We start from the raw sequence: 13111 nt of genomic DNA on the forward strand, positions 1-13111 counted from the left end.
GCTTAATATCAAGCTACACGTTTGTGAGAAAACTAATTTTTCAGTTTTAGAATAGGGGTTATAATCAAAATGGTGCTTTTGAGTTCAATGTTTCCACTTTATTGAAAGTTAGAATAACCTGACAACAATTGGTGACTTATATTAAAAGCACCCAATCTATTCAACATAAAACCTACTAGGTAGTAACTGAATATTCCCTAGATAGCATCAACCTATTTCTGTCTGTAGAACTAACTTTATTTTTCATAAATAATAATCAATAAGATGCAAGCCTGAAAGTCAATCTGTAAATGAAACACGTACACAACACATGTAACTCAACACTTCAAAAAAACCAAAAAGATGTCAGGGCGTTCCAGGAATAAACATCATTCTGACAAATTAAGCTGAAGAATAAAGAGATTATATCTGGTTCTTGTGACAAATGACAGCATCAGGGCAAATTGACAAATAATTAAAAGTGAGACAGTTATCAGAACAAGAACAAATCTCACAAAAAATGAAGTGAATCGCTATAAGAAATAAGGACACTACATTACCACAGTGGCATTGCAAAAAACAATAAATGTTGTGATTGGCAATTACAAAAAATATGCACAGGGTTCTGTGAATATTTGTATGAAACTAGAGTGTTATAAGCATGTTGAAAAATCACTAGTTAAAATAAGCATTGTGGTCAGATAGGTGTATGACATCTCTCCCTGTATGAATACCCTTTCTTTATCCAAGCCCAAAAGATCTTGCGTGCAGGGCACAACAACTTGCATTTATATAGCCTCTAACATAAAGATCATCCCACAGGCACAGACAAAACAAACACCAAGTCAGGAAGAGGGAGGTTAGGAGGGCAGACCAAAGGTTTGGTTTAAGTGATGGTTTCGAGAAGGTTTTTAAAAGGAGGAACATGAAGTGGAGCAGCAGAGAGGTTTAGGAAGGGAACTGCATAGAATAGACCCCAGGAAGACAAAGGCTCTGTTGCTGATGGAGGGATGAAAGGAGTGGAGGATCCATAAAAGGCCAGAGACAGGGGAACAGGGATTTCAGGAGGGTGAGGGGAGGGGATACAGGGCGAGATGAGTTTGCAGAGGTGGGATGGACCAAGGCCACAGAGGAATTTAAAGACAAAGAGAAAGATTTTAATTTAATGCACTGGGGGGCAGGGAGCCAATGTAGATCAGTGACAACAGGGATGATGGATGAGTGGGACTTAATGTAGAATAGGACACGTGATCAGTTTGAGTTTATTAGACGAAGGGAGGCCCGCAGGAGAGCCCTGGAATAGTTGAATCTAGAGGTGACAACGGCACGTATGAAGCTTCTATTGGCGGAGGGGCAGAGGTAGAGTTGGAGACAGGCAACATTGCATTGGAAGTAAGCAATCTTTGTGGTGGAGATTTTATGTTGTCTAAAATTAAGTTCAAGGTCTAGCAAAAAGCCAAAGTTGTGAACTATCTGATTGACCTCGCGTGGGAAGGAATCAGTGGTAAGGGAGCATTTTACATTCTCCCAAGTATGCGTAGGGGTACTGCTGAGTTTTAACTGGATAAAAATGCCCAGCTTACAGAGCTTCCCACTGCTGGTCCAACTAAAAACCTCAAGCTTTATTACAGCCATTTACCATAAGGTAAATGTATAAATAAGGTGTATATATATATATAAAAATTATAGAGAGAGAGAGAGAGAGAGAGAGAGAGAGAGAGAGAGAGAGAGAGAGAGAGAAAGAAAAAGAAAAAGAAAAAGAAAAAGAAAGAAAGAAAGAAAGAAAGAAAGAAAGAAAGAAAGAAAGAAAGAAAGAAAGAAAGAAAGAAAGAGACATAAAACACAGGTCAAGTGATGTTGTTAGAGCAGTAAATTTGGATTACTTCAACTAATCTCCAATTATATATGGTGCACCTAGGGACATTTCTAATAGATGTGACAAAGCACTTAAGACTACCACAGGCAGTAAGTGAAGCAGCAGCAGATTTGAATATTGTATAATTACATCTCAGGGTTACCAAATAGGGTTACCACCCAAAATGCCTTTACACCCACAAGTCTAAACATGAGGCCCAGTATGTTTCTGAAGCCATTATTTAAGTAATTATTGTTGTTTACCTCTAACTTGTCCAGATTTTGGTTCATGCATCAGAGTGAAAGATGCTACATCATAGGAAGAAATTTCAGTGATTTCACTGCTCACCGATGCTGGGATTTCATCCTTAATAAATAATTTTGAAAAAGAGAGAAAGTTAAACAACTAGGTATAGAAAAATATTAATTTCCCAAAAATTAAAAATCGTATAAAAATCCCAAGAACTCTAGACTTTACACTAATAATATTGCAAAATCTATATACCACGTGGCCAGAGAAAGACATCAATTATATTGGCGCAGAAGTCCCCACCCATCCCAATACCTTAAAGCAAAATAAAATTCCAGAGAAACACTCCAAAACATACGGGTTGATTTTAAAACTGAACAGCTCAACCAAATATGTAGAAATTACAATATTCTTCATCTAAATGCTTTCCTCTTACCAGAGGTTGCAAATTATAGAAACATTTCATTTTACCCCTTCTGACATCTTACCAATGAGCTGTAAGTGGACACATAGTAGGATTTTGAATTACATCAAAAATGCTAAATATAAGCTGAAATACTTTCAAATAAGAAAGAAAGAATGATCTTGCATTTATATAGCGCCTTATTGTATCCGTCAGAAGCATCCCAAAAGTTCTTCACGTACAATTAGTCACTTTGAAGTGCAGTTACAGTTGTTTAGGCGAACACAGCAACTATTTTACACACACCAATGAGATTAATGAGCAGTTAATCTATTTGGTAGTTATCTGAGTAAAGCAAGTTGGCCAGGACACCAAGACAACTCCCAGCTCTTCTTCAATTAGTGCCTTAGGATCTTTTTCATCCACCTGAACTACCAGAACTGGCACACAGAACCTTAGTTTAACATCTCAATCACAGAAAATACATAGGAATACAAAGAGGTTACCACATAGAAACAGGCCATTCAGCCCAACTAGTCTGTATCAGCGTTTGCCCTCCATCCGAGCAAATTGTCCTAATCATATTTACCCACCCTGCTCCCATAACCCACCTATCCAATCTAATCTTGAATTTTGACATCGTTTCTGCCTCACTAACCACTGAAGTGAATTCCACAACCGTAGAACTCTACATGAAGATGTTTCTCCTACCCTCTGTTCTAAATCGCTTACATTTAATATTGTAGTTATTGGCCCCTCAACTACTGGAAACAGTCTGCTCCTATCTACCCTGTCCCATCCTTTCATAATTTTAAACACTTTTATATTGCCCTGAAATCTGCATTGTTCTAACAAAAAAAGACCCAATTTTTCAAGTCTTTCTGCAGTCGATATGAAAAACAGTTACTTCCCTTTCTCTATCCTTCATGTCCACACCCCTTACCATGAACAACCTCTGGCTTACCATGAAAAGTGCAGTTTTTTCATTCAAAGGAAAATCTTCAACGGGAGGCTGGTGAACCAAACAAATAGTACACTTTAACTTTGATAATGGTGCCTTGGGAATTTTGATATTAAGGAAGAGGGGAAAAATCTTGTGTAAATGTACACTAAAAAGATAGTTATTAATATAAGCATTTCAAAGCAAATATTTTGGCAATGTAGGTATAGCACCACCCAATGGCTGTAAAAGGACTGTTTTTTTCCCTGCAAGTTCATCTGCTGCACAATAAGCATCCTTTATTATTTAAAAGAAATTGCAGAAAGCTTTTTTTAAAAAAAATTTCAAGGCACTGCTTGCATTTTCAACTACCAGCCTATTTTGACTAAGTCATTAAATATAGAGGTTTATGTAGTGGACATTTTATAACTGACATTGTAAATGGTTCCTTCTCATCAAGCACTGTCCCCCTCTTTTTTAAACTTCCATCATCATCACCTCCCTCAAAAAACTCAGTTCTTGCAAACTACCACAGTATTGCCAACCTCGGTTTTCTCTCCCAAGTCCATGATTGTGTTTATCACATCCCAAATCCATGCCCATCTTTCCCACAACTCCCTGTTTGAATCTCTCCAATCAGGTTTCCAACCCTGCCAGAACACGGTAACGGCCCTAACCAAAGTCACAAATGACACCCTCTGTGATTGTGACCTCACTGCAGCCTTCGACGCTGTTGACCACACCATCTTCCTCCAACACCTTGCCTCCATTGTCCAGCTCAGTTGTCCAGTATTTTTATAACAATTGTTCAAGTGCTAGGACGATGAAAGCAAGAAACCTCTTGAGGTTCAGTGGTAGCAATAATGTTGGATATTTAACTAGAGGATTACATAGAATCTACTGTGCAGACACAGACCATTTGGCCCAACTGGTCTATGCCAGTGTTTATGCCCCACACAAACCTCCTCCCACTCTAATTACCTCTCCCCATTCTTCCCCCTCCCCCGCCAATATCCCTCTATTCCCTTATAGCTTGTTCAGTAGATTTTAAAAAAAACACTTGCCTCGAGGAAAAGAGTGAAGAAATAAATTGAACCAGATTTCTCTTTTGCTTTAGTGTTTTGTTACATAAGAGTGTTAGTGAACAGCTGTGAGCAGGTCTTCAACTAGCAATATTAAAATCAGTCAATGTATTGGGCTAGAAATTCTAAATTGATCATTAAAATGAAATTAAATGCATTTTTCCTCTTTCTCACTGTTTAAAAAATCTCAACACTTTACTTATATAGTTCATTAGAGTCTAATCACTCTGACGTTGCAATAATGAGCAATTGATTAACAGAGTTAGCATTTTCAAAGTTAACAGATTACATATATTTGCTCAATGTTAATTTATACTTACTGTGAAAATATAGGGACCAATTTTCCTGTCCAATACATCTGAGGAACACTCAGTACCCAGACACAAAGCAGAAGAAATGGGGCACAGACCCAGCATCATCAGTCTTCGCCCCCTTTACATTGCCATGAGATTGCCAAAGCTTCCCCTAAAATGAGTGAAGTACCTGCATATACACAGGCAAAGGACAGCCACAGTAAAGGCAGGAGGAGGCAAGTCCATCTCTCTGGTCTCATATGTCTCCAGGTTTGCTGAAAAGGCATCCAAATGCAGGGGCAGCAGAAGAAGTTGACAGTAGGCCTTGCTCGGACACCCCTCAGTGCACCCGACACTCCTCAGTACTTTTTTTCAGTTTCCCCATGTTCTTTGAGCCGGGAGGCCTTCTGGCTGCTTTTTTTTGACCTGTAGCAAAATGCCCAAAAGCCACCAGCTATTTCTGCTGCTGTAGGCCTCTCACCACTGGAGCAGTAACCATATTTGCATTCCTGATTCTAGGCATAAGGCTCTGCCAGGGGACGGATCTGCATCAGGCACATGTCAGGGGTAGGATGGTGGCCTGAATCCAGAAATAAACACCCAGGCACAGGTGGGGCAGAAATATCATGGATAAAATACTATGGGACTGATATATTTTTTCTGTGCCTTTCTGCTACAGTACCTTGGGGTTAAAATCAGGTTTGATTAAAGAAATAACTCTGTCTAAAAGTTGTGCATTTCATTATGGCAGTATATCCATTCTCAAAAACAAACTGGCTGAGATGAGACCAGCAGACTTTGATGTGGTGATATCACCAAAAGTACATCCCAATTCCTGCTGGCTTCATTCTGCAAATAATACATTAAGACAAAGGAATGTTCTGATAGGCAACACATGCATTTGGGAAGGTGGCTTATTAGATGGATGCTGCTGACATTCCAGGGGAACTGCAGACAGACTCAGTGTCCTTAACTATATGTATCATTGAAAGAATTATTTGACATTGAAAGATATATTTTGATTTTGAAAAATAAATTTTGTTTCTGGTTCAACTTCGTAGAGTACCAGGCGTATACCTCAAGAAGCATGCTCCCAGTTCTTCTGAGGGTTAGATTCACAGTTAACAACAACTTACATTTATATGGCACCTTTAACACTGAAAAACATTCAAAAGTGCTTCACAGTGGTGGAATTTTTTTTTAAATGGATGCTGATCCAACGAAGGAGCCATCAGGAGGGATAACCAAAAGCTTGGTCATAGAAGTAGGTTTGAAACAAGGTCATAAAAGAGAGGCAGGTGGGAGGCAGAAGGGTTTAGGGAGGGAATTCCAGAACGGGGGGCCTAGGTAGCTGAAGGCATAGCCACTAATTGTTGCAAGAAGGGAGAGGTGATCCACAAGAGCTCAGAGTTAGAACAATGAAGAGTTGAAGGGAGGCGGCATTGCAGGCTGGACGAGGTTGCAGAGATAGGGAAGAGCAAAGTCAAGAAGGGATTTAAACACAAAGATGAGATTTGTAAATGTGAGGCACTGGGGGACCAGGTCTCGCCATAGGTCAGTGAGGATGGGGTCATGGGTGAGCAGGACTTGGTGTGGGAGAGGATACAGGCAGCAATATTTTGAATGAGCTGAAGAGTAGGGAGAATGGTAGATTGGAAGGCTGGCCAGGAAAACATCACAATAGTCGAGTCTTGAGGATTACAAAGGCCTGGATAAAGGTTTCAGCAGTCAGTGACTGAAGTAGGGGCTGAGGTGGAAGATGTTACGGCGATGGAGGTAGGCAGCGGTCCTTGTAATGGACAGAATGTAGGGTTGGAAACTCAACTCAGGTGTTGAATAGAACAACGAAATTATGAACAGTATGGTACAGCCCGAGACAGTGGCTGGAATCGGTGGCAAGGATACAAATACGGTGGGGAACGAAGACATTGGCTTTAGTCTTCCCAATGTTCAGTTGGAGGAAACTGCACCTTATCCAAGACTGGATGTCAGACATGCAGTCTGGCAACACAGAGGCAGTGGAGGGCGGAGAGAGAGGTGGTGGAGAATTGTGTCTGTGGATGATGTTGCCAAGGGGCATCATGTAGATGAGGAAGAGGAGAGGGTAAAGGATAGATCCTTGTGGGACTCCGGAGGCAACGGTATGGAGCAGGAAGAGAAACCGTTGCTGGAAATGCTCTGGCTATGATCAAACAGATAAGAGTGGAAAAAAGCAAGGGCCATCCCACTGAGCTGGACAATGGAGGAGAGGTGTTAGAGGAGGATGGTATGGTCCAGCCAAATCTTATGATGGATGGCTAAACCAACTGTGCGTCAGATATGCTGGAGCGAAGATACGCTGTGCCCCTCGGACTTTAAGGAGTGGCGGTGGGGGCCATACTAGTCAGCGCATTCCAGATCATAACTACTCGCTGCGTAAAAAAGTTTATCCTCATGTCGCCTTTGGTTCTTTTGCCAATCACCGTAAATCTGTGTCCTCTGGTTCTCAACCCTTCTGCCAATGGGAACAGTTGCTCTTTATTTAATTTGAACACTTCTATCAAATCTGCTCTCAACCTTCTCTGCTCTAAAGGAGAACAATCCCAGCTTCTCCAGACTATCCATGTAACTGAAATCCCTCATCACTGGAACCATTCTAGTAAATCTTTTCTACACCCTCTCTAAGACCTTCACATCCTTCCTAAAGTGCAGTGCCCAGAATTGGACAGAATACTCCAGTTCTGGCCGAACCAGTGTTTTATAAAGGTTCAACATAACTTCCTTGCTTTTTACTCTATGCCTCTATTTATAAAGCGCAGGATCCCGTATGCTTTCTTAACCACTTTCTCAACCTGTCCTGCCACCTTCAAAGATTTGTGCTCATATACCCCCAAGTCTTTTTTTTTATTCGTTCATGGGATGTGTGCGTCACTGGCGTGGCCGGCATTTATTGCCCATCCCTAATTGCCCTTGAGAAGGTGGTGATGAGCCGCCTTCTTGAACCGCTGCAGTCCGTGTGAAGGTTCTCCCACAGTGCTGTTAGGAAGGGAGTTCTAGGATTTTGACCAAGCGACGATGAAGGAACGGCGATATATTTCTGAGTCGGGATGGTGTGTGACTTGGAGGGGAACGTGCAGGTGGTGTTGTTCCCATGTGCCTGCTGCTCTTGTCCTTCTAGGTGGTAGCGGTCGCGGGTTTTGGAGGTGCTGTCGAAGAAGCCTTGGCGAGTTGCTGTAGTGCATCCTGTGGATGGTACACACTGCAGCCACTGTGCACCGGTGGTGAAGGGAGTGAATGTTTAGGGTGGTGGATGGGGTGCCAATTAAGCGGGCTGCTTTGTCCTGGACGGTGTCGAGCTTCTTGAGTGTTGTTGGAGCTGCACTCATCCAGGCAAGTGGAGATTATTCCATCACACTCCTGATTTGTGCCTTGTAGATGGTGGAAAGGCTCTGGGGAGTCAGGAGGTGAGTCACTCGCCACAGAATACCCAGCCTCTGACCTGCTCTTGTAGCCACAGTATTTATATGGCTGGTCCAGTTAAGTTTCTGGTCAATGGTGACCCCCAGGATGTTGATGGTGGGGGATTTGGTGATGGTGATGCCGTTAGATGTCAAGGGGAGGTGGTTAGACTCTCTCTTGTTGGAGATGGTCATTGACCGGCACGAATGTTACTTGCCATTTGTCAGCCCAAGCCTGGACGTTGTCCATGTCTTGCTGTATGCGGGCACGGACTGCTTCATTATTTGAGGGATTGCGAATGGAACTGAACTGTACCTGCACCCCCTTTAGAAATTATGAAACTCTGAACATATATATTTCAACTTGTATAATTCAAATGTAAATATGACATTTTATGGCTGCTCCATTTCTAAACTAAAAGCTGTGTTATAATAGTCAATTGTATACTGATATGAAAAACCATTACTATCAAAAAAATGCTGACTTTTCATAATATAGTTCTTCAAATCCAGCAAATGTAAACATTTACCTGTTTCTCCTTGTGTGGAACAGCATATTCTTTATTCTGAACCTCCCCCTCTTTTTCTAAAACATGGTAATGTGGTTGGTCGGCTTTATCAGACAGCTGATCCAAATCTAGGTCGTCTTCTTCTTCATGACATTCTTCATCAGAATCTGAAGGCAGTGGCAATTGAGGCCTGCCCCTAATAGTAGCTGGCCATTCATTCCTTTTCAAAAATAACAGAAATCACTAATGGAAACAAGTAACAGATTTTCCACAATTGTTTAAATTGCACTTAAATAGCACACAAAAAATTCGATTTCACAGTTTGATATTCACAATCAAATTTTCATATATATTAATGACTTGGACGTACAGGGCACACTGTCAAAATCTGCAGATGACGCAAACCTTGGAAGTGTAGTAAACAGTGAGGAGGATAGTATAGACTTCAAGAGGACATTGACAGGCTGGTGGTATGGCAGATGAAATTTAACAGAGAAATGTGAAGTGATACATTGTGGCAGGAAGAATGAGGAGAGGCAATATAAACTAAATGGTACAATTCTAAAAGGGGTGCAGGTACAGAGAGACCTGGGAGTATACGGGCACAAACCTTTGTAGGTGGCAGGACAGGTTGAGAAAGCAGTTAAGAAAGCATACGGGATCCTGGGCTTTATAAATAGAGGCAGAGTACAAAAGCAAGGAGGTTATGATGAACCTTTATAAAACACTGGCTCAGCCACAACTGGAGTATTCTGTCCAATTCTAAGCACCGCACTTTAGGAAGGATGTGAAGGCCTTAAAGAAGTTGCAGAAAAGATTTACTAGAATGGTTCCAGGGATGAGGGACTTCAGTTACGTGGATAGACTGGAGAAGCTGGGGTTGTTCTCCTTCGAGCAGGGAAGGTTGAGAGCAAATTTGATAAAAGTGTTCAAAATCATGAAGGGTTTAGATAAAAGTAAATAAAGAGCAACTGTTCGCATTGACAGAAGAGTCGTGAACCAAAGGACACAGATTTAAGATGATTGGCAAAAGAACCAAAGGCGACATGAAGAAAAACTTTTTTTTTTTTTTTACACACAGCGAGTGGTTATGATCTGGAATGCGCTGCCTGAAAGGGTGATGGAAGCAGATTCAATTGTGGGTTTCAAAAAGGAATTGGATAAATACTTGACGGGAAAAAATTGGCAGGGCTACAGGGAAAGAGCGGGAGAATGGGACTAACTGGATTGCTCTTACAAAGAGCCAGCACAGACTCGATGGGCCGACTGGCCTCCTTCTGTGCTGTAACTTTTCGATGATTCTAAATATCAGTTTCAAGACTTTTGAATAGAAAAGATGCAACAATAACCCTTCAGCCAGTAAGTAGTGCCTTAAACCAGCTCCTCTGATTATGCCACATATAATCTTATAGGAATTCTTTTTATTTGAGCAATTTGAAAATAAAAATGCATTTAAAAGGATATTGGCAAGGCAAGGAATACTTTTAACCTAAGGTGCTTCCCTATTTATGTAACTGAAAAAATTGTGCAAGTTCTACTCAACTTACTGATGAGATTCCTTTTAACGAAACAAGGACAATTTATGTGTTCTTTGTAATCAACAACCCACTATAGAAAACAAGGAAAAGTAGGGCTTGAAATGTGCAAGTTTTGAAAATGCAATCTCATTAATGATGGGTTGTTAATTATGGGAAAAGATAGATTCCACAGTTTTTCATTAAAAGAGGAATTTACCCCTCACCTAGCCATATTGATTTCCCTCTCACGGAAAACTGCCATTTGAGTCTCCCTGACCATCTGTAACAAATGTCAGCAAACCAACTAGCTGGTACAACTGAGAACCAGAAATTGTCTTTCTTCATAGAGAGAAACAAACGAGAAACACAGCAAGATACTGAAATACTGAAAAATGTTTCACTCTTACATAGGTGCACTACTTCCCAATAAAAAGTACTACCCCTAGCTGGTCACTTTCCTTTTAACATTTAAATCCAATATCTAGGTTTAATTTAATAAGCACAATATTCTAGTAGGTGAGAGCTTAATGAAGACACAATGTAGGGAGAGGTGAGGCTGAAGGTTAGTCTAAAAGGTCAAAGTTAGAAGCTTTTTTTTGCTTGCTGCAGAATTAGGAGCCAATAAGAACCAGAGTGTAAAACCAGTCCGATCTTGTCAATTTCCTGTCAAATGGGTTATGTTAAAATTACTCAGAAGTACTGGTGAATACATAACAAACATCAAAACAGGTCAAGGAAGCAACTCAAACAATTGACTTATAACAATATCCTAAATCATGGGTCCGATATTAGCACCCGCTATCGGGTGCGTTCCTGGCGGGGGAGGCTCCGAAAATCGGGGAATCCCGGAGCGAGTCGGGAGCCCAGCTCCAACCCGCCCACTTCCGGGTTCCCCACAGACGCGCCGACGTGCGTGCGCAGCCCCCGCATGTGGGACTCACGCAGGCAATTAAAGCCGGCGGGGTGCCATTTAACAGTATTTATCTTGCTATTTCAGGTCATTTACAGACCTGATTGACCTGTTATATTAGGAGGGATGGGATTTTGCAATTGACAGAGACTGTTTCCCGTACCGGGGGAAACACTCCCAGTTCAAACGGACGTGTTGCAGCCAGCAGCAGCTGCAAAGGTCTATTTGACAGGTCGGGGGGTGGGGGGGGGGAACCCTTCACCATCGCAGGAGGCCACTCCGTCACATTGGACAAAGTTTGGCCTCCACCACCCTCCTCCTAACAAGAAAATTCACCAACCTGGAACCGCAACCCCGGTGTGCGGACAAATTTACCTACCTCGTGGAAGTCCCCCGGGGGTACACCTTCCGGATGGGGGCCGCCGTAGTTGCAGTCGTGACCTCCTCGGAGGACGAACAGCATCACCAGCCTCGCCGTCCGCCCCTGACACGTGGAGCTCCACAACACGGTGCTGTGGCACATCCACCGGCACAGCAGGAGGGAGGGCAACCGCAGAGAGATGCGTCGCAGAAGGCACTACCCTCGCCACAGGGTCTACAGACCGAGGCTCAGCTTCCTGGACCTCTGAGGAGCAGTGCATACGGAGGCTCAGAGTCAGTCGCCAGGTAGTTGCAGACATCTGCAGCCTCCTTAACGGCGAGCTGCTCCCGGATGGACCAAGCAGCATCATCTTACCTGTCGCTGTCAGTCACCACTGCCTTCAACTTCTTCGCCTCCGGATCCTTCCAGGGTGCCACCGGGGACATCACCGGCGTCTCTTAGTCGTCTGCACACAAGTGCATAAGGCAGGTCACCGATGGCTTGTTTCACAGGGCCTCGCACTATATCAACTTCCCCATGGATGACCGCAGCCAGATGGAGAGGGCAGTTGGATTCCATGCTGTGGCTGGCTTCCCACGGGTGCAGGGTGTAATCGATTGCACCCATATAGCAATACGGGCACCTCCACACGAGCCAGGACTGTTCATCAACAGGAAGAGTTATCACTCCATGAACACTCAGCTCATCTGTGACCACCACAAGAGATCCCTACACATGTGCGCCAGATACCCTGGCAGCTGCCACGATTCCTTCATCCTCAGGGAGTCCACCGTGCCGCCCCTCTTCCACTCACCCAACACCCGCAAGGGCTGGCTCCTCGGGGACAAGGGCTATCCCCTGCACACGTGGCTTATGACACCTCTGAGGAACCCCACCATCGAGCCACAGCATCGGTATGACGACAGCCACATCGCTACCAGGTCCACAATTGAGCAGGCTTTAGGGTTGCTTACGATGCGCTTCAGGTGCCTCAATCAGTCTGGGGGAGCGCTCCAATACGCGCCACGCATCATAGTCGTCTGTTGTGCCCTGCACAACATGACACAGAGAGGGGTGCCGCTGGATGAGGCCCCATCCACATCCGCCTCCCATATTGAGGACGAGGAGGAGGAGGGGGCCGAGGAGGAATGACCCATGGGCGGAACAGCGGCTCACCTGGCTGCTTGTGAGGCCAGGGTTGCACTGATATGTGAACGGTTCTCTTAACATCGGACTGTCTGAAGAGTCGAGACTTCATCACCTGGACAGAGGAGCGGCCATACCAGCCCCCTCCCCTGCCCCCTGCACGGAACAGTGGTGCAACTACACCTGCACCCACTGTAGTATGACCCAATGGGTGGGACCAGGTGTTCGTCTTCATGGTGAGCCCCACGAAAGGGACCTATTGCACAAGCCAGTCAAGAATGGGCAAGACGTGGCAGTAGTGGTGATAACAATGGGGTTTATTGTGGATGTGAACTGAACAAATAGAAATAAAAAACACGACAGATCGTCATACACCCTCGTGCAGTCCCTTTGTGCTCACAACACCTTCGCCTTGCGCTTCCGGGAACCC

The 13111-nt window shown here is 43.5% G+C and overlaps 1 protein-coding gene across 4 annotated transcripts in view; it reads right to left on the reverse strand.

Annotated features, from left to right (window-relative positions):
• cep89 (centrosomal protein 89) overlaps positions 1–13111 on the reverse strand; it is a 111346-nt gene that overhangs the window by 86305 nt on the left and 11930 nt on the right. For 2 of the 4 annotated variants that reach the window (XM_067997986.1, XM_067997985.1), the window contains 3 exons: positions 8769–8967; positions 3451–3498; positions 2098–2200 (listed from right to left, as the gene is read on the reverse strand). In XM_067997986.1, the coding sequence (XP_067854087.1) occupies positions 2098–2200; positions 3451–3498; positions 8769–8967 (350 nt within the window). The remainder of the gene's footprint in view (positions 1–2097; positions 2201–3450; positions 3499–8768; positions 8968–13111) is intronic. The other 2 variants (XM_067997988.1, XM_067997987.1) reach the window with 1 other exon arrangement.

The sequence above is a fragment of the Heptranchias perlo genome, chromosome 16 (assembly GCF_035084215.1).
Source record: "Heptranchias perlo isolate sHepPer1 chromosome 16, sHepPer1.hap1, whole genome shotgun sequence".
Lineage (NCBI taxonomy): Eukaryota > Metazoa > Chordata > Chondrichthyes > Hexanchiformes > Hexanchidae > Heptranchias > Heptranchias perlo.